Source organism: Drosophila suzukii, chromosome X (assembly GCF_043229965.1).
Source record: "Drosophila suzukii chromosome X, CBGP_Dsuzu_IsoJpt1.0, whole genome shotgun sequence".
NCBI lineage: Eukaryota > Metazoa > Arthropoda > Insecta > Diptera > Drosophilidae > Drosophila > Drosophila suzukii.
In genome coordinates this window covers 28,379,611-28,406,308 of record NC_092084.1, presented here as the reverse complement: position 1 = coordinate 28,406,308, position 26,698 = coordinate 28,379,611, and the positions used below count along the sequence as shown (strand labels likewise).

Below are 26,698 nucleotides of genomic sequence, written 5' to 3'. Positions count from 1 at the left end.
GGTTGATCACTGCGAGAGTCTGAACGGACTTATTAGATCCACTGACAGGATCGTTGACCCGTCCAAATACTCCCTGAAATGCCACCCCAACAACTCTGTTTTTATTCTGGCTGCAGATCCAGATGCATACAGAGCAAAAATCAAGTCTCTAACCCTTAAAAAAGTGGCATTCAATTCGTGGCAGTTCATCATTCCATTCCGGATGAAAACATTAAGGAAAGTCTTACCTTGACTGGCCACAAGGTTCGATATGTGAATAGACCTAGAACACGCTTCGACAACACCAAGTTCGTCAATTTAGTCTTTGTAGAATTAGAACCGGCGGCAAATACCAAAGAAATTCACGAAATTAAGACCCTTGTCGGCAAAGGGTTCAAGTTGAACTCCTCTACAAAAAGGATGATGTCGTTCAATGCCACTGGTGTCAAGCATTTGGATACTAAATATCATTGCCAAAAGCTCTCCAACTGCGTCAGATGTGGCCTACAACACGGCTTGGAGGCCTGCGTAAAGGGTATTCACCCAGTCAAGTGCGTAAACTGTGGCGGAAACCATACAGCAAGCTATAAAGGCTGTGTCGTCTATCAGCAGGTTGCATATCGACGAAAAAATGTGACATCCCATCGCAGCACTGTTCCCCGAAATTCAGCTAATTTGAATGTTCGGTCAAACTTTGTGGCTCCAAACTCCTACGCAAACGCCGTCCGTAGTCGAGTTAGTCCTCCCCAGCCCCAAGAAGCTCCTATGACTTTCCCACAGAGTCAACCGTTTCCTCCACTTGGAAGCAACCATAGGAAGCAAAGTCAGCTACACCATCAAGTAGTACCACCTCAGCAGCAGCAGCTATCACAGCAACAACAAAGGCCTCAACAACAACAACAACAACAGCCAAGTCACCAGCAGTAGTCTTCCCACAACAACTGCGACGCAGCTCGCATTAATTGATCAACGACCAGCAATGGCAGCGTTAACAGCAAATGTTCATGCAATCTAACCAAAATCTGTCGGTCCTAGTCGCTTAGATTGACAAGCTGTTCCAAGTGATGGTTTATAAGACGGTACTTGTCTTAAAACTTTTACCACAAAATTCTTCTGGAACTCCTCAAGCATTCGCTGAGTTTCTCCCAGTCAATGTTGCACAACCATGAGTCAAATCGGCCTCAACATTGGTGGAACGCTGACGGACTTGCCAACAAATCCCTTGAGCTGGAGCTCATTGTAAAATGTCATAATATTGACATTATGTTGGTTAGTGAAACGCACTTCTGCTCGAGGTCGTACTACAAGTTGAACGGGTATGATATCCATTAAATAACCCATCCGGATGATCGGAAACGTGGTGGCTCTGAAATTTTAATAAAATGCTGTTTTCAATGTTACCAGTTCTATAGTCTACAAAGTCCAAATGTTCGATGTGTCGCTGTCAAAGTTAAAACATACCTTGGTGAAAACGCTATTGCGTCTATCTATTGTCCACCAAACTTTCAATATATTGCTGACGACTTCGAAAAACATCTTCGACGATCTGGGAACAAGCTTCATAATCGGAGGGGACTGGAATGCTCACCACCGTCTCTGGGGATCCCGTAACTCAACCACCCGCGAAAGGGCACCAGCAGACTTTGTACAAAGATCAAATGTCCAGGTCCTTGCAACCGGAGAGCCTACACACTATCCGTACAGTCAAAGAACGCCAACAGCCATTGACTTTGCTGTCTACAGAGGAATTCGGCTCGACAGTCTCTATCTCGGAAATTCTTGAACTAAGCTCTGATCCCATCCCCTTGATAGTAAAATTAAGAGTCGCTGCGCAAAAAACTTCCCGGAATGCGAGCCTCCCACGCTTTCAAAAAGCAGTCAACCGGCTTGTTAAGTTCTGTGTTAAGCTCTCCTGACACCATCAACGACGCCGTCGAGCCATTTGTCCGGAACATCCATATCGCTGCCGAGTCGTCAACCTGTGGACAAGTCTCAAGCCCCTCCAGTCCACCTCAGGCTCTTTAAAGACCTGCGGTTTTGGTTGAAACGATCCCTACGTCGCAGATATATGAGATCTCAAGATCCTGTCGATAAAAGCGCATATCGACGAGCAGAGGATGATCTTAAAAAGCTTATTTTTGAAACCAAACGGAAATACTTTGATGAGATGCTCCTGAATGCTGACCCCACCAAGCCCTAAGGCTTTAACATCTGGAAATCTACACGGAATATGAAACGACAACCTCTACGAAAGATCCCCATAACGATGATACCAAAGCCAGGAAAACCGGAGAGCCTTGTCCAGTCTTACCGCCCGATAAACATGCTACCCACATTCTCTAAAATATTCGAAAGAATATTTCTGAGCAGAATTATGCGAGTAGGAAGCGTGCAGGATGCCATTCCCGACCATCAGATTGGTTTTAGGCATCATCATGGAACCCCAGAGCAAGCATATCGAGTTGTCCAGCATATTTTTGATGCTTTTGAAAACAAGCAATATAGCTCTGCAATTATTCTTTACGCTAAGGAAGCTTTTGACCGTAGTATTTGTATTTTGTATAAGTAGCCAATTCCTGCTACTCAAATCGTACCCGCTTGACCGAAGTTTTATGGTCGAGGTGAGAGGGGAAAGGTCAAGCATCAGAATCGTTCGAGCTGGCGTTCCTCAGGGAAGCGTTCTGGGTCCCGTTTTTGGTTTACTCATCCCACAATTACCACAGGTGGAATATTTGGGTTTGGTCCTGGACACGCGGCTCACATGGAAGCAGCACACAACCAAAATAGCAGCTACATGTAGAGCTAAGCTAAGGAAACTTAACTGGTTGCTAAAGCCAACGAGCAAGCTCAGCCTTGGCAACAAAGTTTTGCTGTTCAAAGCAATTGTGGTGCCCTCGATGACGTATTGATTCCAACTGTGGGGCAGGGTTTCAGACTCGAACGTCATGAAAGTCCAAAGGGTCCAAAACCGTGCGCTGCGTATGATTGCAGACGCGCCGTGGTACATCAGGAATGACGCGCTAACAATTGATTTTCATGTTCCCTCAGTCAGGGAGTAGAAAAACCGGCACTCCAGTCGGTACAATGAACGTCTCACTGCTAACACAAGGACTAGAAGAAGATTAAAGCTAAGGCACCCCGGCGATCTCTGGACAAGAGGACGTCAAGTCTCTCGAGTCCTAAGGCAGTAAAATTGTTTTTGTTCAATTATTTTAAATATTGTTAATCACCTTTTCTGATACGTATCCATACCATATCCATTAATTCTTTCTCTTCGTAAACAACGTTTTATAGCCATTAAGTTGGTTGATCATCGGTAAATAAGTTTAAATGTAATACTAAAAAAACAAGAAAGGTATAACCATCTAATAACAACGTCTAGAAGCTATACCAAGTCCAAACAGCTGAACCCCCATCATAAATCAGGAAAACCAGATGAGCATTGTAATTAAATAGTTTACGCTGCTATCTAAGACAAAGACATTATCCCGTTTCGAAGAATAAGCTTTGAATACTTAATTACTAACACCTTTTCTTAACTTTTCAGGCCGATTTTGTTTTTTTGGCTTTTCAAGGTTCTGGGGGTGCACTATGGAGACTTTGACCTGTATTTTTGGCATTAATTAATAACTTCTGAACTATGGGAAATGTTTTTATCATTTTTTTTAGTGGTCGGTACACCCTTAGATTAAATTTGCAGAAGTTGGCGTGTCGCCCAATGTTATAAAAGAAGTCATAATCGTCTTCTTCCTTACAGTCAGCACCGTCTAAAAATTCTTTTGCAGGTATAGCAATGCTATGACTTCATGTGAAAGGGGAAGTCGCTTATGTTTCTGAATGCGCCTGTTTAAATTTACCGATGAAATTATGGGATCGGAAGCCCATTGCTCTTTAAAACACATCTGTGAAACCACAAATTCTGTGTGCTTCATTGCATGGTGAAGTCTGACGCTTGCCGCTTGTACCAGTAACCTCGAATTATGTTTCTAAGCCGATTCTAAGCCAATTCTGGCGTATTGTGCTTTTAAAGAAAATAATTTTGCACGTCCACCCTATTTCCATTTCGGCTCTACTCTTGGCAATGTATCGAAAAACCTTTCATTCATCTGAAGAATATTGTCGAGGATGTGCTCACAAATAAAAGCGAATACGACACTCTGTTTGTCACGGCGTGCGCCACAACTTTAACAGGGCCGCGTTGCAAATCGAGAGGGTGCTACATAAACAGGTAATTTTTTCAAAAAGTTGCAAAAAGCGCAGATTGAGGGAGGTAGTTATACCAAGACATGACTTGCTAAATTTTAAATTGTTTGAAAAATTAGTCACAACGTACTCACGTGCTGTTCACTTGCAGCAGCTGAACTTAAGAGCGGTTATTTTAACATTGGCCTGTTAAGTTTACGTTTCCATTTTGTAACATAACATTTGATCTGTTCTTAATTCGATGACATCAACATTTCGCAAATTTTAATACTTGTGAAAAACAGAAATATGCCAAAAAACAGGGCATAGTTCAAATAGTGGGGTGATACAAAGGGATGTTTTCTGAGAAAGATTAGCTTGTGCAAAACATTTTCACAATAATACAATAAATAAAAAAATGTTTCTGACTTTTTAATTGTTGGTATATTTCCTTAACTTGGATATGTCGGCGACTTGCGAGTGGTTGCACGGTCGTGATTTCAGCCCCCATTATGGGACTTTTTAGAGCTAGTAGTCAGCTGTGAGTTCGTTGGCCTGAGGTCCATGATCAATGAGCGTGCGCCTTCAGGCTTGTGATTGAATTCCCTTTAATTACGGTCAGGTATTGGACAGGTGCGCATGATCGGGTAGCTCTTGCTTGAATTTCTCTTATGACATGTTTATGACCCATTTGTGGAAAGGAGAGAATCTTAGACAGTTATTAATCTTACCAGTTCAACTTTTTGGGGCAGAAACAAACATGTGTGTTTGAAAATATTCCACATCAAAGAATCATTAACTTATGAGATTTATTTTATTGTGGTTTTTTTAATTTTAGAATTAGTTGTACAATCATAGGAAATATCTTTCCCCAATATGATTGGACATGTTGCTCTAGGATAACAACCTTTGGATACTTTGGGTGTGCGACCTTTCTCACATGCACAGCAACACCTGTTGACTATTAATTTCTCATAATGGGGAAAAGGATACGTGATCAATATTGTCACATGGGGATGTGGGCGATGGGGGCAATTAAGTATACATGATTGTGACATTTTTATAGCTTCTAAGCCCATTAATTAATTTTTTGATTATGCTAATTGTCCAAGATTTTCCCGCATACGCTAATGAGGGGGGTGGGGGCCATTAATATGCTTATTGTCCCAGAACCCATCTTTCCCATCTACTAATGGGAGTCATGCTATCGACAAGGGGGTAGTGTGATTTTTTTCTCATTTACCAAATAAAATAATATACAAAATGGGAGTAATACCATTTCTAAATTGAAGTAGGAATTCCAGGCTAAACAAGGAAGAACTCTGTAGTCGAGTATCTCGACTATGAGATACCCGTTACTCAGCTAAAGCGATCAAAGGGAGATGGAGATATTCAAGCAGCAAAGCGAGATTGAAATGCGCCACATACCCGCGGTCTCAATATATGGTTATGTGGGCGGTAGACAGACTTAAGCGCAAGGGGCGTTAGAGTGGGCGTGGCAAACTTTATCGTTATCGTCGTATCGTTTTTAGTTAGTTTCGTTAGTTTTCCAACTTGAGAAATTTGTTAAGTAAGGGTATTCGGAAACAATTAGGGCAGCATAGCTCATATCTGGTGGAATAGTAAGGATAATTTGATCGACTTAAAGACCAATTACTTGTTATTTGTTGGTTCATTTTCGGGGCTGGCCGATCAGGCCGATTGGCCACACGAGCAAGGATAGTCACAAGTGCTGGTTCCGGCTATTGTATCGGTAAAAGGTGGGACTCTAAAGATTCCTTGGACTACTTGTACGTGCAGATCTTCACTTCAAAAGAGAGTAGGTGCACTTACATATTGGTTCTCTTTGTCCAAAAGATCCTTTGCCGGGAAGGTGGTGCTTTGTAGGTGTAACTTGTATAAAATGTGGGTATAAGGAGTTCAAAGCGTAATAGTTAAATATTGTTTTTCTTTTTAATTCGTTTCAGTAATATTATTTCATTCCATTATTTTCTTGCCATTTGTTTTTACTATATATATAGTATATTTTTATAGTTGTAAGAATTTGATTTCACTTTTAGAATATTATTTTTTATTGTTTTTTTATGGAACTGTGTTTCCAAGCCTTTAAACACAAAAAGGAAATTTAAGAAATATATAGCCAATATGCTGTATGCTCGGTGTAGATCTGGGTGCCTAAGAGAAAAGGTAAGTGTAAAAGAAAGGGAGGCACATGTCTTTATTTTCATTTCATAATAAACAAAATACCTCATAATGGCATCCCAATATCCAAGAACAACTCCAACCAGATTTTACGTATAAGCACGTAATTGGATATAATCCGCGTGTAGCGCAATATTATTTAAAACGCAGCTACTTGTTTGTCAGAAATTGAATAAATCTAACTTCGCACTGTAGGTGTGTTCAATTGGGAGGCCACGAGGTAAAAGAACAAGCAAAAAGGAATTTCATTACAGCCCAGCGAACAATTTAAAAATCCAGTGGCGTTGGCAATGGAAAGGCCTATTGGAAATATGAGATAAGTAACATGTTTTAGATCTGGCATAGATTTGTAACGCTCTCCGTTACGAAAAGCTTACCCTAATGTTGTGTATTGCTCGGTATACTTTTGGGATTGGCTTCTCCTAAATCATCTGGTTGACCAAACGTAAAAATTGCCTTTCGAGCATATATAATATTTAGTGCTTTAGGATGTAGCTGGAGTAAGTTTATTGAAAGGATAAGTTTGTTCTCAAGTCGTCATTCCTTTATGAAAGAATGTTAAAGTTCTTAAATCGATCAACAAGGTCAAGTTAAGGTCAAGTCAATGTCAGTTGTGATACATGGGTAAAACGTCGTAACGGATAATTAAATTAAAAGCTAAAGCTACTGTGCGTATATCACGCGCATCACAATCCCCAAAAATGTCTACGCCATAAAAGAGAGTGAGCTTAAGGATCACTTTGACGATTAATAACCTGACTTCCTCAGATATAAACGATTTAGATGGCAAACTTGGTCCAAAAGTCGATGTTTTTGGCATAAACTCTAAAATTGACTTACAGACCTCAAACTTTGCACATAATTTTTTTTTTTTAGTAGAGTATGCAAACAAAATTTTAAGTCTGTGCGACCACGCCTTCTTTAGCCACCCATACTAAATAATTCATAGTATTATTCTTAAAAATTAAGTTTTACTCTGAATTCAGTCAAGTTACTCACACTTATATATATGTAATAAATTTTAACTAATAAGTTGGTTTCTGTTTTAAACATCGTCTTCTTCTTCTTCTTCTTCTAGTTCTATAGAGAATCCTTCGATTAGATCCTTATCAGAATCAGAATCAGATTGCACGTCCAATTCTTTTTCATTTGCGTTTTTGTTTTCGGCAGACGGCAACTCCAGAAGACAATACTTCCTTGAGAAGATCTTTTTTTAAGTTTTTCCTTTCTCTTTCCTTTAAGCAAACACTAGATAGTAAAGGATCCGAGGAATCTATCGCCCTGTGGAATAAGTCAGTCATAGTATTGATTGGACTATTTTTTTTGCGTGTGAGAGTCTGTCTTTTTTACAGATTTCATTCGGTGCTTCTGAAGCATGTTCGCCTAAGCATCCTAGTGGAACCAACGTCGAATTATTTATTTGAAATCCGTGGACTAGTACTTTGTGAATTGTTGGTGACATTGGGTACCACGGGTATTTATGCATATATAAGTCAAACGTTTTTAAGTCAAAACTTTTCCTGAATATGTTTTTTGCGAGCACTTGTTTTAATCTTGTCATCACCTTTTACATGCAATTATTGTATTTCCATTCTGTATGATATATTCAGGACAAATTGTAGAAACCTGATCCAAGCATGTAGAGGACTCACCCCAAAAAGTAAAGCTTCAAGCTTGGGGGTAAAGGTTTTTGAGCTAAAATCTTTGGTTTCCAGTACTTTTGTTGGGGTGACACCACAAAATGGAAAACATTGAGTTGATTTAGTACCAGTTAGTACGTTTAGTACTTTCCCATCAATGAGTGTCATATGCATTTTAAAGGTTACTGCCACATCATCAGCCTCATCCAGTTTATAAGAAAACGTTTTCAGATTATCTATTTGAAAGTCTAACTGATTTTTTCCATAATTATGTGATAACTAGTTTCTTTTACACATTGAATTTTAAGCGGCCTGCAAAATCGAATAGACTGAGGTGTTCTGTTAACCCAGATGTTTCGCTGAAATGAGTCAATCATTTTTATGGGTATAACAGAAGTAACAAACAAAGAGTGATCTGAAAGCTGTACGTCAGGTGTTTTTATTTCAAACTTCTGCTTGTATCCACTTTGTCCAGTTGACCCATCAAAGCCATAACTGCAAATTAATTTGAGTTCAGAACTATCAGGAAATTGCTTGAAAACATCGGACTGCATTTTAATTAGTCGCTGTGCAGTATGATTCAAAAGGTTTTGTAGTGAAACTTGAGCAGAAGTTCCTGTTACTTCAATACCCATTGGTCGACAATGCATTTTAGCTTATATCACTTGATTGTAACTCGAATAAATGTCGCTGTGATGATTTATGTTCAAAGCGCTAGTGTCGACATATTGCTGTTTGGTTAATGAATTTTCCAAGGTCGTTGTGGTATCTTACAGCTTTATTTTAATGAAATTCATATTTTTGACGACATCCATTTAGCATGCTTTGATTTAAAACGTTCGACCATATAGTTACATTTTGGAAGTTTTTCTTTTATAAAGGATTCGAAATAAATTATTTTTTTAGTTATGTCTACTCTTTTCTCATCTTCTATGTGGTATTTGCTTAGTTTTTCGTAAATCCAATCAGACACAAGTGATATTTTACGGTTGTTGCTGCGCCAAATATCGAAGAGATCGCTATTGCGAAACTCGAACGTCCCTGAATATTGTAAAATTGTAAGAAAAGGGGGACGAACGGGGAAAATGTGTTAATTAGCTTGAAGCTTTATTATTTAAGATTTTATAAGTATGATTTATTAACTTTAAGAATTTAAAATCAAAAATACAAAACATTAACATAAAAATTTCTACTTTATGCCAAAAAATCGGCCTCTTGGACCATAGTGGAATGTACGTTTTCGCAGCAGAGCATTTGTACGTCCAGTAACATTGATTATATGGTTGCTCCATGATAACGTATTGTTGAATGTTATCACGAGATTAACTGCACTTACTTCATAACTTATGAGGATAATGTTTATGTATAATTTTTGGAGTGGATTTGTTGAAATTAGCTTTTTACCAATTACTATGCACTTGGACTTTTTTGGATTTATACCAAGCACATTTTTCTGTTCGAGACTACATTTCTTATTCTAACAAATATCATAAATATACTTCACAGTGAGACAAGATACTAGGAAGATGATTAATATATATTGAACACAATAAAGGGTCTAGCACAGATCCCTGTGGCATATTCCTGGATAAATTCCGAAGAGAAGAAGCTTGCGTCCCAGATACTACCGTTTAAGATCTGCTTGCTAAGTACGACCTAATGAGCTCGGTCGCACTACAAGAAAAGTTAAACATGCTCTTAAGCTTGGTACAAAGAATTTTATGATTCACCGCATCAAAGACCTTACTGTGTTTTTTGTCTTATATCCTCAACCATATTTGTGATGGCAGTAATGCAACTCCTTTTCGTACGAAATCTAGATTATTTTTCGATGAGTAGAGAAGTATTATTCAACTGACGTTGAATCTGTGAGGACATAAGGCTTTTAAAGACTTTTCAAAGGAAAGGTAAAATTGACATATTCCTATAGTCCTTGTTTGGCCTAGGAATCGGAAGAATTTTCGGCGTTTTAACGTATTGTCGGAAATAATACAGGGCAATAAAAAGGGGAGCAAAAGCTTAACACATTTTTGACTCATATTATCAAGATCCACAGCATCGGATTTATCATGCAGAATACTATCTAGGTCATCACTTTGGTTTATACACATAAAGCTAAAACTAGTATCACAGAGGGGTTGAGTATTCAGGTACGTATTGCTGCTTCAGATACATCTAATTCTAAAAATGTTTGGTATAGTATTTCAACGTCCACCTCCGACTCAGCCTAACCCTTTTAGCTTAGTCCAGCGGTTTTTTGAAGAAACACAGCTATTAAATTGTATATTGTAATGTTCTCTCTTTGCTAATTTTATCTTTTTGTTTACCTTTAACTTAGTCTCTTCGAAATAAATAGTAAAATCATCCCTTTTGTATCGCTTCCACTGAAGGTAGGCAACATCTTGCTGACGGTTTAGAAATTTTATTTGACTTCAGAACCAAAGATTTTGCGTTGGCTTAATCACTTTGGATCTTAAGGGCATAAACTTGTTAAACATAAATTGGACATTATTGTTTAAAACATTCAATTGGCAACAAGCCTATAGCGCCTCTAACGGCTTGGTGGCGTATTAGTGAAAAAAACTGATTTTCACACCACATGCATGCAATCTCGATTGAATTGCATAATTTTGAGTAATATATTGTTATAACTTATTAATGGCTCGTCCAATTTCAATTATTTTTAACATGTAGATTGAGACTGATAATAGGAACAAAATCTGCATTACATTTTTACAAAAAATGATGTGGGCGCTAGATGGGCGTTAGTGTTATAGTCGTTTGTGGACGTTAGAGTGGGCGTGGCACCCTGCTGAAATAAACTTGCGCTGCGCAGGAAGCCGAAGAATTTGCATGCCAAGTCTAGCATGTATAGTTTCCGAGATCTCAGCGTTCATACGGACGGGAGAACAGATGGACATGGATAATTCGACTCGGACCACTAGGTCCTGATCAAGAACGCGCGAGCGTAACGCCATACAATTTTTTTTGCACGCTATTTTTTGTTATCAATGATTATTAGGGGCGCAACCTCAATATTCAAAGCGTAAGTTATAGATTTCTTAAACCATAAAAGCTGCAATTCTAAGATTAGACATGCCGATTCTAGAGATTTCTGCGCAGTGCAAGTTTATTTCATCAGTGTGCGACGCCCACTTGAGCGCCCACTAGCTTCCCAAAATTGTGGCACCCACAATTTTCAGTCTAGAAAAAAATGTTTAACTGAAATGTATTAGTCTTGTCAATTCTTATCGACTGACACAACAAAAGTTACCACGCCCACTCTAACGCCCACAAGCCGCCCATAACGCTTAAATCTGTCTGCCGCCACATAACCATATATTAAAGTAGCAAGTATGTGGCGCATTACAATCTCGCTTTGAAGCTTGTACATCTTAGTCTCCCTTTTGCTGCCCTTAGCTAAGTATCGGGAATCGAAATGTAGTCGACTACAGTGTTCTTCCTTGTTTATAGTGTTATTACTGTTTGATTTAAAGAGTGGTGAATTTGTCGGTTGTATGAACTTGTGTTAGCGACCGTTTATATGTTTGTGATGGTAAGTTTCGATGGTCTGTAAAATTGCAACCAGCAACAAAATTTGCGGTGTATATAGGAAAAATAAATAAAATGCCGCTTTGTGTTTTTAAATTAAATAAAATTGACGTTCGGTGACTGCCGCAGAAAAATTTTATTGTTATTTAGCGGATTTCACCATATTTATTTAGTTTTTATAATAATTTTACACATAAAAACAAGTTTTTGTGGAACTAGATTTAGACACGTCTTGTCGAATGTCCATATCTAGCAAGGAATTAAGTGTTTGGGACCTAAACTGGACTGCGTTGTCGGACACTATGGTTTCCGGAATTCCAAAGCAGTGAAATAATTTTTCTTTTAAATAGCTTCTTATAGACTCAGCAGTGATTTTGCGCACAGGTTTAAAAAAGGAAAATTTTGGAAAGCTGATCTAACGCCACGATATTCGTGGCGTATTGCCTACAGTCAGTCTTACTGCAGGTTGGGGTCCAACAAAATTAACAAACAATTTTTGATAGAAACGCTGTGATTGACCTTTATGGCCCATTGGCGGTTTCATCGTCTGATTTGGGTGTTTAGTGTTTTCACAGGTGTCACATGAAGTGATATAGCTTTTAACGTCAGTAACCACATTGAGCCATTAGTAAAAGCACCTTAGCAGCGTCTTTTTTATTCCCCCATGGGAATACATTGAATTGTTATGGGCATCTTTAAGGACAGATTACACCAGCTTCCAGAAAGCGTCATCGGCTATTTTGGTTCCAGTGGCGTGCTCTGCTCTCTGAAATTCGTCTTTGATCTTTAGGCCTGGCAAATCAGCATTGTTTTGTCGTATTCTTACCTTAAGCTTTCCGTAATCTGCAGGCTTAAATTCTGGAGATGAGTAATGAATTATTAGATTGTTAACCAAAAAGGACGAAAGATCTTTTGTGTATGTAAGTGATAAAGGTTCCGGTACTACATTTTGGTTGCCCTTTCGGTGTTGTATGTTAAACTTAAGCGCCTGTAGTTTGAGAGAGCAAGGAACGAGACGTGAACTAAGATCTATCTAAGTCATAAGCCATTTTAACGACGACGGTACGTAATAATGGTGAAATCTTGCCTTTCGATGCAAGCCCTAAGCTTCTTGACCGCTTAAACCGCTGCATATCATTCCTTCTCCGTAACAGTATATTGCCTTTGACACTTATTCAGCTTTTTTGACATAAAAGCGATTGATACTTGAACAGTTAGTTTGCATTATTACAGCTCCACTATCAAAATTTGGACGGTGTAACACAGGAGCGGAACACCTCCCAGTCTTCAGACACGCGAATGGCTGCTGGGCCTCATCCGTCCACTCAAACTTTCGTCTGCACTTTAGAGTATCTGATAACGCTGAAAAAATAACAGCATAATTCTGAATAAATTTTTGAAAATTTTTGATGAAACAGTTTCGTAGGTTCCTTGGAATGACTATCCAGTCACTGTTTTACTGATCGGGGTGTCGGAAGGTCTTTTACGACCGCTATTTTGTCGGGATCGGTACTGATTGTACCATGTCCAAAAACATGCCATAGAGAATTGACCTCTCGCCGGCAAAACTTGCATTTCTCAACGTTTATAGTAAGATTTTCGCGGGTTAAGTGTGAAGCGACTATCGATGGCACCTCAAGCTGTTGTTCGACTGAGTCGGAAATAATTAATAAGTCTTGGATGTATGTAAATACCTCGTATCGCAACTGTGCTAGCACTATCTTGTCCATCAAACGTAACATTGTACAAGGGGCAATTGGCAAACAAAATGGCATAACCACAAACTCATAAACCAGGACGACCAGGTTCCGTAACGGTGTTTTATAACGAGAATTTTTATCAAGACGGATTTGTCAAGAAATAATCCTTTAAGTCGAGACTTGTGATGTATTCTGCTTTTGGTAATCTACTCAATATGCCCTCGGTCAGTGGCATAGGATAGGCTTCTTTCACAGTAACTGCGTTTACTTTCCTACTGTCGATACATAATCTGACCTTCAATGGTCACACCCGTTACTCGTAGAGCAAAAAGCTTTACTAGATTCGTCGAAATGTATGTAACAGGTAGAAGAAAGCGTTTTCGACCCCATAAAGTACATGTATTCTTCACCAGGATCACTAGCCGAGTCGATCTAGCCATGTACGTCTGTCCGTCTGTCCGTATGAACGCTATGATCTCGGAAAAATTTTCACTACAAAAGGAAGATAAATTAACCTTTTTAGGATATGATAAGAGCAGTCCGTAATAAAATTGTGGGATCATAAATCTGTTATTTTGGATTAGTACACGCGACCTTAATTGATACGATAGATAACAGCGTTGCTGATAGTGACGAGTGGCAGTGCCAGTGGAAATCCGGTTAGTCAATTCGGAAAATCATTAGTGTATTTCCGGTAAAACGCTTTGCACTCGTGTAAGTGCACAATTTAAATGACCAATATATAATTCTCGGAATAAGTATCCCCTACATTAATTATTGTTTCTACGGTATAAGTCTTAAACCTGTGCTTCTAAATAGCTTTCTTCCCATTAATTAGTGAAACGAGAGAGAGAGAGAGATTTTATTTTATTTACGATGCGCAACCGCCTTCATTTTTTTTGGAGAAACAGTTCTGATTTATTATACCCGTTACACGTAGAGTAAAAGGGTATATTACATTCGTCGGAAAGTATGTAACAAGTAGAAGGAATCGTTTCCGACCCCATAAAGTATATACATATATTCTTGATCAGGATTAATAGTCGAGTCGATCTAGCGATGTCTGTCCGTCCGTCTGTCCATATGAACGCTGAGTTCTCAGGAAGTTTAAGAGCTAGAATGTTGGGATTGGGATGACTGGGGGCAAGCTATTTTCTGCAGGGTGCCACGCCCACTCTAACGGCCACAAGCGACTATAACACTAAAAGCCGTCTAGCGCCCAAATTGTGTAATATCTTGAAAAACTTAAATAAGCGTTTGTTCTTATTATAAATACCTATCTACATGCCAAAAATTTATCAAATCGGATCAATCATTAAAATGTTATAGCCAAACAATAATTAATAATTACCAAACTCAATAGAGTGCAAGAGGGATGGTTATATAATTATTCAGAAAATCGGGTGCATTTTGTTAGATAAATAGAGGGTATTTGAGAGTCGAGGCCGTCGACGACCGTTCTCGACCATAAACTGTTGGACTCTAGAATAACTCCCAGAGCGATCAACCATCAACCATCAAGCTCTTCATACGTCAGCTTCTCTATTACAGGCGATACTGCATAGTGACGCTGCTTGATAGCCCTAGCGTCAACTTACATGGGTTTACATGGGAGACTAGTGAAGTTCTACCTAGTCCTTGTTTTGAAAATGAAGGGAATAAATTGATCGTTTTCTGCAAAAGTTATTGTTGATTCGCATACAGAGTTCTCAATGTGTGGTCATCTAGAGAGGATACGTTCAGGCTTTGGGTAAGAAGGTGTTAGAGAAGCGAATGATAAACTATCCAAAAGTCTAGAGATCTCCAGCAAGCTGAACAATGAAAAACGAGTTTTAGTTTCTCCTCTATAAGTTACTCCGGTACAAACTCTACCAACAATGTTTTGACTTTTCCTGTTAGCAGTTCTTAATTTGGAGTTCACTGACTTGTATTTTAGACCCCCAAAGGAAAAATTCAGATGCAAAACTTTTCCCTCTACAGCTGACTGGGGCTCCTGTTGAACTAATAAGCTTTTTTATTAGTTATTGCTAAATTAAAATACGAATTTCAGGTTGCTTTATGCTTGTTAACAATTTATTAGCGAGAGAGAGTACAGCAGGCGAGACGAGAGTGCATTTAGTGTCGAGATTAGAATTCGTACTACCTTTACAAAGGGACAGCCAGCCAAATGCTGGGCCCAAAAATGCAAGTACACAAAAAACGAGAGAGCTAGATAGAGAGAGCTACCTTTCGCGATGCAATTAATATAAGAGATCAAAATTAGTTAATAAGCTGCTGCGGCTGCGTGGCCCGACAGCTCCATTATCCATTAACCCGTTAACTGTTATGTCAAAGAGTATTACTTGGGCATGTGGACGTACGTCGTGATTTATGCCTAATACACGAGCTAAGAGTAGTTATACCCATTACTTGTAGAGTAAAAGGTACTAGATTCGTCGGAAAGTATGAAACAGGTAAAAGGAAGCGTTTCCGGCCACATAAAGTATATATATTCTTGATCAGATTCACTAGCCGAGTTGAGCTAGCCATGTCCATCTCTCCTTCTGTCCGTATGAACGCTGTAACCTCGGAAACTATAAAAGCTGCAATACTGGGATTAGGGGTGCTGGTTATAGAGATTCCAGCGCAGCGCAAGTTTGTTTAATCAGTGCGCCACGTCCGCTCTGACACCCACAAGCCGGCCAAACCGGTGGCTCCTACAGTTTCAATGCTAGAATAAAGATTGCATAAAGATTGATAAAGATTTATTGCTCTCATTAATACCTATCGACTGACCCAAAAAAAGTTTACCACGGCCACTTTAACGGCCACAAATCGGCCACTAACTACAAGAAATTGTAAGTATGAACGCGGACATCACGGAAACAATCAAAGAAAAAGAATTGGGATTTAAGATTTGTGCGCAGCGCAAGTTTGTTATGGCACGCCCACTCTAACGCTCACAAACCGCCCAAACCTGTGGCCTTGTCAATACCTATCGATTGACCCAACAAAAGTGTGCCACGCCCACTCTAACGCCCATAACGCTTAAATCTGTCTGCTGCCCACATAACCATATTTTGAGATCGCGGGTAGGTGGCGCATTACAATCTCGCTCGTAGAGTAAAAGGGTACAGTAGAGTCGTCGGAAAGTACGTAACAGGCAAAAGGAAGCGTTTCCAACCACATAAAGTATATTTATTCTTGATCAGGATCACTAGCCGAGTCGATCTAGCCATGTCTGTCCGTATAAACGCTGAAATCTCGGAAACTATAAGAGGTAGGCTATTGAAATTTTGCGCAGCGCAAGTTTGTTTCAACAAGATACCACGCCCACTCTTACGCGTACAAACCCCCCAAAACTGTGGCTCCTACAGTTTTGATGCTAGAATAAAAATTTTAACTGAAATATATTGTTCTCATCGATTGAAAAACGTAAATATGAAGGCGGATATCTTGAAAACTATAAAATATAGAGAATTGGGACTTCAGATTTAGATTCCGTAGCTTTGTACGCAGCGCAAGTTTGTTACGCGAGTATGCCACGCCCACTCTAACGCCCATAACGCTTAAATCTGTCTACCGCCCACATAACCATATATTGAGATCGCGGGTAGGTGGCGCATTTTAGTCCCGCTTTGCTGCTTGCATCGCTTTGATCCCTTTAGCTGAGTATGGCGATCTTCCTTGTTTTGTTATATTTTCATATGTTCCGTGTTAAATTTTTGTCTGTTGTTGCTTATAATTGGGAGTAAGGAATAAAGTAATTTTTATAGATTTGGTAAGGTTTTTCAGTTGTGTATCTTTGGATTCGATTCAATTGCGTTTTTGTTGGGTCCTAAAGGCATATTATTTATAGGCGTGGTACGAAAAGCTCCGAGGCCAGATTTTAATGCAGAAAGAGTGTAGTTTTTATCTTGTTGATCCGGCTCGTACCTACTTATATACTACCTGCGATAGAAAGAATGCTTTTGGAAAGGTTTCATCCCGATAGCTTTAAAACTGAGAGACTAGTTTGCGTAGAATCGGACAGACAGACAGCCATGGCTAGATCGACTCGTCTAGGGACGTCATCAAAAATATATGTGGGATTGGTCTGGCAACCTAGAGCAGCTTGTGGTAAAGATGAAATGGAGAACAAAACGACGTGGCTAGCCTGCCAAACTAAAAGACGAAAAAAGCAGAAAGAATTCGCGAGACGAACGGAGAAGACGTAAAATACGACTCATTTGGTTAAAAGAGAAGACGAACATAAAAAGACTATAATAAATATAATACGTATAATAAAACAAGTGGGATCGCGTTCAACTTATTTGGAAAGTGTAATCTCAACCATTAAAACCGAATAGTGTGAGAAAGAAAGTGAAGCAAAGAGCGGAAAAATTCATCAGTAAAACAGTTCACTCCGCAAAACTTAAAATTCAGAAATTTTGTCGATCCGGATAATAAAAAAAACGCAGCATACAATCACGCGTATGCGAATACATATATATGTAATTTCGGATATCCGGGAGTGTACGTGAGAGTGTAAGATGCCGAAATTGAATGATTTTGAAGGTATTAGCGCAATGCTTCGGGACGAAAAGAAGCAAAATATTCTCCTTTTGCACAAGTTCGTTTTTGAAGAAGAGGGGGACAGAAACAATAGAAAAAGATTGCGCGAGTTTCAAGGCTACGAAAATAACGAATCAAACAGACTTTATTATAAAATAGCAAACTATGTCGCTGACCAATTGTCTGATATGGATCTGGCCATAGTTTGTAACTTGCTTAAACTTCCCCATAATAAAGACGACCTGACAAAGCACATATTTTACAACTTGAAAAAAGATTCCTTGCTGAACGACGCGGATTTTAATGAGAACGATAACGACGAATGCGAAGGTGATAAATCTGAAGACGAAAGCGAAGGGAATAAAGCAGAAGATGACGCCATAAGCATTCCAAGCAGCAACGGTGCCAAAAACGACCGCGAAACGGCAAGCAGCTTGTCAGAAATACCGAGGTTTGATCTGAACTTTGGTGACATAGAAGACTCAGTCCGAGCGTTCAGTGGCGAAGACAATTTGTCGGTCGAAGTGTAGGTCAAGGAATTTGAGGACATGGCTACTGTAATGTTTTGGAACGAATTACAAAAATTCATTTTTGCCAAGCGATCGCTACAAGGCCTGCTTAAATGTTTGCGAATAGTGAGCGCGAATTAACGAGTTGGGTGAAACTAAAGCAAGCCTTATTAGCCGAGCTCAAAACCGCGACAAACAGTGCTCAATTACACAAATTAATGGCTGACAGAAAAATAAGAAAAGGTGAAAGTCTGCAGGAGTATTTTTTACAAATGAAAGAACTAGCTTCTAGAGGAAATATAGAAAACAGTTCCTTAATCCAATTCGTAATCGATGGAATTGACGATATCTGTGCTAATAAACTTGTGCTCTATAACGCAAAAAGTCTGATCGAGTTTAAGGACAAACTAAAATGCTACGAAGTAATCCGCGGAAAATCAAAAAGTGAGAATAAAAACCAAGTCATGTATTCCAAGGCGAACCATACGGAGGCAAAAAGTGATTACAAAAAGCAAGCAGTGCCTAAAAGAAATGCTAGCAGGGACCTGAAATGTTACAATTGCGGAAGTGAAGTGGAAGTGGAAGCAACTAACATGTGTAAGGTGTCATCTGCTCACGCGTTTATGTGCATAACAGTGGAAGCTAATAACGTTACATTCACCGCTCTAATCGACACCGGAGCAAATACAATTTGGTTACCGATACCACGTTTAAAAATCTAAACAAGCCAAAGCTAAGTGAGTGTAATATCTATCTCATCGGGTTCGGAAAATCAGACCAAAACAAGATCAAACCGTCGGGCTCGTTTGAACATAAAATAACAATTGATGGTGAACATTTCGTAACAAAATTTCTGGTGGTGGAGTCGCCATTCCTGGACAAGGAGATGAAGAATTTTGCAAACAAGCTTAATTGACAATATCCAGTGAGGGCGTGAAAGTAACCAAACCTACCAGTACCGTGGCATATATCAGTTCGATTTATAAAATTGATACTGAAGACTGCAACCAAATAGTAACGGACATCGAACCAGCAGCAAGCGCGAAACCTAAAGAGGTAGTACACAATGTTGTCGAAAACTATCAAGCGGTAAGCACAAAATCCACAAACATTCAAATGCGTTTGACTCTTAATGAAGATAAGCCGTTACATTCAGGACCTCGCAGATTTTCGTATTCTGAGCGATGCTTCATAGATAAACAAACCGACCAGTGGCTGAAAGACGGTGTAATTAAAACCTCAGAGTCAGAATACAGCAGCCCAGTCGTACTTGTTAACAAACGTGACGGATCTCATCGCTTATGCATCGATTACAGGGGAATCAATAAAGTCATTATCAGAGACCATTTTCCACTTCCTTTGATTCCTTGGATTCTAGAAGAAGGGAGCCGAAAGTATAAGTCTTTCGTCCCACACAATGGACAATTCCAGTTTCTTTGGGTTCCTTTCGGGCTTTCCAAATCGCCGAGCGTATTTCAGCGACATGTAAATGCTACCTTCATAAACCTGACTTGTAAAGGTGTAGCCATACCATGCGTCGACGGCATTATAATACCAGCGAAAACCGAAAAAGAGGCTGTAGAAAACATCATCGAAGTTCTGAAAAGATGCTCAGAATATGGACTGTTAATTAACTTCAAAAAGTGTCATTTTCTAAAAACCAAAATCGAGTACTTGGGCCACATAATTGAAAATCAGAAAATAAGTCCGTCTCCATCCAAAACACATGCTGTGACATCTCTTCCAGTTCCGACTAACCTAAAGCAGCGGCTTGGTGGGTTATTTTCGCAAGTTCATCGCCAATTTCTCGCAGATAGCGAAACCCCTATCTGATATGACCAAACAAGATGCGAAAATTCAATTCGGTGACCAAGAGCTAGATGCGTTTAACAGGCTGAAGATTCTCATCACGCAAAAGCCAGTCCTAAAAATTTTCCATCAGCAACACGAGACTGAGCTACATACGGACGCTTCAATCGACGGTTTCGGCGCAGTTTTGTTACAAAAGAGTCCAGACGGTAAGCAGTGGCATCCGGTATATTACATGAGCAAAAAAACGACCGAGGCTGAAAGGAAGTTCACAAGCTACGAGCTCGAAATCTTTGCTGTAGTGGAAGCCTTTAAAAAGTTCAGGGTCTACTTACTGGGTTTTGCGATTTCGACTCGTAACAGATTGTAATGCTCTAGCCAAAACCGTAGAAAAGAGAGACTTGTGCTCACGAATAGCCCGCTGGATCCTCCAGTTGCAAGAGTTCGAATACGTCGTCGAACACCGACCTGGCACACGAATTCGCCACACTGACGCCCTGAGCCGTGCATCCATGATGATGATTACACAGGCTTCATTGCATAGTAGAATCAAAAACATTCAGGCTCAAGACGACCAACTAAAAGCTATCATAGACATTCTGGCAGATAAGACAACCCATAACAATTACTTCTTGAAATCGGGGCTCCCACACAAAGTAGTTAACGACTGTGAACTTATAGTTGTGCCTTCGGGTATGCAACAAGAAATCATTAAACAGGCACATGAGCATGGTCATTTCTCCGTCAAGAAATGTAAAGAGATTATTGGAAAATAATTCTACATACCAAAGCTGGAGGAGAAAATTCTGAAGTGTATAAGCTGCTGCATACCTTGTATTGTCAGCAACCGTAAGCAAGGAAAGCAAGAGGGCGAACTTCATCCACTCAGCAAAGACGAAAAGCCGCTGCAGACATATCACATCGATTTTCTTGGCCCTTTGGAATCTAATCACAAACAGTATAAGCACATACTAGTAGTAACCGATAGTTTCACCAAATTTTGTTGGCTCTATCCGACCAAGACGACCTCTACCAAAGATGCTGTATCGTGACTTAACGAGCAAAGCAAAATCTTCGGCAATCCTAGTCACATCATTTCTGATAGAGGATCTGCGTTCACGTCAGAAGACTTTCAACTGTACTGCAACAGCGAAGGTATCAAGCATCATCTTATCACAACGGGCCTTCCACGGGCCAACGGTCAGGTCGAGAGGCTTAATACAACGATAATTGCTGTTCTTTCAAAACTCTCAATAGATGATCCTCGACAATGGTTTAAGTTTATCAGCAGCGTACAACAGGTCATCAACTCATCATTTTGCAGAAGCACGAAAACAACGCCTTTTGAGTTACTGACGGGAACCAAGATGCGTCTAAAAGCCGATACACAGATCCAGCAAATGTTAAATGCGGAAATGATTCAGCTCTTCAACGACGATCGGGATGAACTTCGAAAACAAGCCAAGACAAGCTTAAAGTCCAGGAGGAAAATAAAAGAAAATATAACCTACGACGAAGACCAGCATCAAAGTACAGAGTCGGCGATTTAGTTGCTATTAAAAGGACTCAGCTTGGTCCAGGCCTAAAGTTAAAGCCGAAATATCTCGGCCCATACCGTATTGTAAGGGTGAAATTGAATGATACCTATGACGTAACCAAAGACTCAGTATTTAGCGAAGGCCAAAGGCAGGCGAGCACTTGCGCTGAGTATCTAAAGCCGTGGATTCCTTATGACGACAATAAAGACGACGCATTCGAGGCGAATGCAGTGTAGGATGGCCGATTTGTGGGATTGGTCTGGCAACATAGAGCAGCTTGTGGTAAAGAAGAAATGGAGAACAATACGACGTGGCAAGCCTGCCAAACTAAAAGACGAAAAAAGCAGAAAGAATACGCGGAACGAACCGAGAAGACGAAAAATACGACGCATTTGGTGAAAAGAGAAGAAGAACATAAAAAGACGCAGACTAATCAGTTTAATCAGAACAATTTATAATACAAAAACTCATTTAAATTAAACTATAATAAATATAATACATAAAATAAAACAAGTGGGAGCGTTCAACTTATTTGGAAAGTATAATCACAACCCAGTCCCACATATATAAGTTAACACGCGCAATTTAAAATTCAGACACGCGCAAGGTCAAATTAGCTGACAGCGAATTCCGGGGCTAATGCTTTCTGCCCAACTCCAGCACGCCTGCGACGAGTGATCGTTGTTGGGTGGATGAAAGGTGCTGACACTGCACTTAAGCGACTGCGCTGTCACCCGAAAGAGGTATGGAGTTGCAGCTGCGAGAATATTTAAGTTAGTCTGAGAATATTCTCCAGAGTGGTAGCTCTGCCATAAAACCTATTAAAAGTACCTATGGAAATAATAGGAAATACCAATAAATACAGTTTCATTAATTTATATACTTGATGGGGTTGGAAACATCTCCTTCACCGCGCTGCAAACTTCTGACTGGAATCATTATACCCTCTGCAAGGGTATACAAATTATAGCTTCGCTGTTTTTGACACATATTAATTTCTACACTTACGAATATCATTCTTTTACAACTTTAGCATTTCGAATTTAATTTTTTAAAAATCGGACGACTATATTATATAGTTGCCTATGGATGGATCGGATATTTTATGGGAAAACAATAGGAAAATAATTAAAGCATTATTACTTTTGAACAGATCATGTTCTTCTTTACTCCGGGACATATCATATAGCTGCCATAGGAAGAATCGAAAAATGAATGTAAAAATAATACGTCAGCCACTATGTTTCGTTTTCGGTAAAACAAATACGTTAGTCAGTTTAAATGGACTATTACCTTAATGTTTCTGTAATAAGCAGCTGGGCTTGCTGACAATCGGAAATCAAATCAATTGGATCAATTAAAAAATACTATTCTGCTGCTTCACAAAGAAATGAAATGTAAAACAAGGAAAAACGGCCTCGACCATCAAATACACCTTACTCAGCTAACACAAGTGCGCCTCATATCGTTCATTCCTATCGGTTGTTCACAAAATTTCACTAACACGCCAGAGAACAAGAAACCTATGTGGCGGGTCGGGCTTTTCGTTATCGGTAATTGTAAGCGTAAGAGGGGACGTGGCGCCTTGCGCTGCGCAGGAAGTCCAAGAATCGACATTCTAAATTCTAACATTCAAGAACCTTCATGCCAAGTCCCAACACTCTAGCTCTTATAGTTTCCGAGGTCTCAGCGTTCATACGAATAGATGGACAGATGTACAGACGGGCATGGTTAAATCGAGTCGGCTAGTACGTTCCACATTCCAGAAACAAGATTAAACATGCCATTTTTGATTGAGGCGAGAACTGGGCTTTACAAAGGCTGTTACCGTAAATAAATTTAAAGTGGCCTTTTCTGAATCAGGGTTTCCGCTTTACCGAAGAACCAAATTTTCCCATGATAAACATTTTGACAATATAATATTGTAAACTGGTGTTATTAAAAAAAATTCCGTTTTATTAAATTATGTCAATTGATTTCATATATATGATTTTTGAATAAAACGATCGGCACTAGGTCCACCCCTCTGGCTAGACACCGTTTAATGAAGTGTAATTTTAAAAATCTGCAAGTGCTTAAAAACTTCGGATTACCGAATTCAACTTACGTCTCGCTTTTTAATAACAAATAATCTTTCCGTAGGTTATGGCTCAATGGCCATCTGCAATGCTGTTGGCTCAAACACATTCGACATTTTCGTATGTCTTGGTCTGCCCTGGCTACTGAAGAGCCTGATTCACCAGCGCATTATCGTGATCGATTCCTCGGCTCTCACCATCACCACGGCCATGCTAGTACTTACAGCCGTCATCCTCTATGTGGGTTTCCTCATCAGCAAATTTGTGTTGGGCAAGTTCGTCGGTTGGACCAGCCTAATCTCCTATATAATCTTTCTAATCATCGCATGTTTACTGGAGATATTGTTGAACAAAGAGAATATCTGCGACATTGAGGAATCCTAATTAGTATAAAATCCTATATGAACAGGAAGCCTATCAATTGTTTTAAAAGAATTATTATAATAATATAAATGAGTATTATTATGTTATCTTATAATATATTTTTCACTGTGAGCAAACGTGATAGAAAGAGAAATTTATTGTTTTTATTTGGCTTTGTAACTTTTGAAAAAATATGTTCACTTTTTTCTACTGGCTGTGACGTAAACGACGATGTTCTTGCTAGACACGGGCGTAAAAATAATACTTATTAACTAAATGTCGGATTTTAACCATTTTCAGCGTGCCGATAATAATTGACAACAGGAATAAAATAAAATTTACTTTAAATCTGAATCTTGGAAAACGTTGGCGCCACAGTTTTGGGCGGTTTGATGGCGATAGTGTGGGCTGATATAAACTTGCACTGCGCAAGAACCTCAAAAACCTGCACGCCAAATCCCAACTTACCAGCCTAAATTGATTTGGAGATCTTAGCGTTCATTCGGACGATCGGACAGACGGACACGGCTAATTCGATTAGGCTAGAGTAAAAATTGTCTGATTTAAAATGTTTCTAAATGACTAAAGCATTGAAGCATGACTATAGCATGACTCGCGTTTCTGGGAGTCCCCTGCCGGCGCTGTGCCAAACCCCCCAACACTGTAAACCAGTGGTACCAACATAAATACAATGAAATGTATGACTTGAATATGTATACAAAGCAACACTTAAAAGTTTTGTTTTTTTAGTTAAGAAGCTCAGGAATCTGCATGCCAAATATCAATAGCATGGCTCTTATAGTTTCCGATATCTCAGCGTTCATACGGACAGACGGACATGGCTAGATCGACTCGGCTAGGGAAGAATATATATACTTTATGGGGTCGGAAACGCTTCCTTTTCCCTGTTACATACTTTCCGACGAATCTAGTATACCCTTTTACTCTACGAGTAACGGGTATAACAAGGAAGAATGTTATTGTCGAGTACCTTGACCCGTTACTCAGCTAAAGGGACCAAAGGGAGATGGAGATATGCAAGCAGCAAAGCGGGATTGTAATGCGCCACCTACCCGCGATTTCAAAATATGGTTATGTGGGCGGCAGACAGATTTAAGTGGGCGTGGCTAACTTTTGTTGGGTCAATCGATAGGTATTGACGAGGCCACAGGTTTGGGCGGTTTGTGAGCGTTAGAGTGGGCGTGGCATATTCGCGTAACAAACTTGCGATGCGCACAAGGCTACGGAATCTAAATCTTAAATCCCAATTCCCTTTCCTTGATTGTTTCCGAGATGTCCGCGTTCATACTTACAATTTCTTAAAGTTAGTGGCCGATTTGTGGCCGTTAAAGTGGCCGCGGCAAACTTTTTTTTGAGTGAGTCGATAGGTATTAACGAGAACAATAAATCTTTATCAATCTTTATGCAATCTTTATTCTAGCATTGAAACTGGAGGTACCACCGGTTTGGGCGGTTTATAAGCGTCAGAGTGGACGTGGCAAACTTTTTATTCAAGCTGTAACTGTAGGAGCCACAGCTTTGGGCGGCTTGTGGGCGTCAGAGTGGGCGTGGCACCTTGCTGAAACAAACTTGCTCTGCGCAAGAAGATCTCAGCGTTTATACGGACAGACGGACAGACGGACATGGCTAGATCGACTCAGGTAGTGATCCTGATCAAGAACATATATACTTTATGGGGTCGGAAACGCTTCCTTCTGCCTGTTACTTACTTTCCGACGAATCTAGTATACCCTTTTACTCTACCAGTAACGTGCGATTTTTTTTAAATTTAATCCTGAGTTCTGAAATATTAAAAGAATGATATTTTCAAGAGTATATTTAATATGTCAAAAAACACAGACGTTTTACTTATACCCATTACTCGTAGAGCAAAAGGGTGTACTAGATTCGTCGGAAAGTATGTAACAGGTAGAAGGTAGCGATTCTGACCCCATAAAGTCTGTCCTTTTATACGCTGAGATCTCGAAAACTACAGGAGCTATAAAGTTGTGATAAAGCATGCAGATTCTTGGGCTTCCTGTAAATGATTTCAGTCAGAAGTTTGCAATGCAGTTAAGGAGACGTTTCCGTACCCATAAATTATTTATATTCTTCAGGCGAGTGGATTTAGCCATGTCCGTCTGTCCGGAAACTTTAAGAGCCACGCCCACTCTAAGGCCCACAAACCGCCCAAAACTGTGGCGCCTACGGTTTTGATCCTAGATGCAATTTTAACTGAAATGTATTGGTCTCGTCAATACCTAACGGTTGACATAAGAAAAAATTTGCCACGCCCACTCTGACACGCTTAAATCTGTCTTCCGTCCATATTACCGTATATTCAAACCGCATATAGGTGACGTTTTACAATCTCGCTTTGCTGCTTTTACATCGCCATCTCCTTTTTGGTTCCCTTAGCTGAGTAACGGGTATCTGATAGTCGAGGCAGTCGACAATAGCTTTCTTCCTCGTTTTTTTAAATACTTGAAATGTTTTTCTATCAGGGAATAACACCGTGCTAAAATCAAGTGCAAACAGTCTTGATTTAAAAAAGATTTCATGTTAACTATTTAAAACCTTTCGACATACATATTAATGTAATTTAGATATATC

At 39.6% G+C, this 26,698-nt stretch overlaps 1 protein-coding gene across 2 annotated transcripts in view; it reads left to right on the top strand.

Moving 5' to 3' along the window:
- LOC108020464 (sodium/potassium/calcium exchanger 5) overlaps window positions 1–24,165 on the top strand; it is a 102,305-nt gene extending 78,140 nt beyond the window's left edge. Inside the window, exon 4 of one of the 2 annotated variants that reach the window (XM_065868367.2) lies at window positions 23,787–24,165. In XM_065868367.2, coding sequence (XP_065724439.1) covers window positions 23,787–24,106 — 320 coding nt within the window. In that variant the 3' untranslated portion in view covers window positions 24,107–24,165. The remainder of the gene's footprint in view (window positions 1–23,786) is intronic. The other variant, XM_017088788.3, reaches the window with a different exon arrangement.
- Window positions 24,166–26,698: the final 2,533 nt, after the last annotated feature.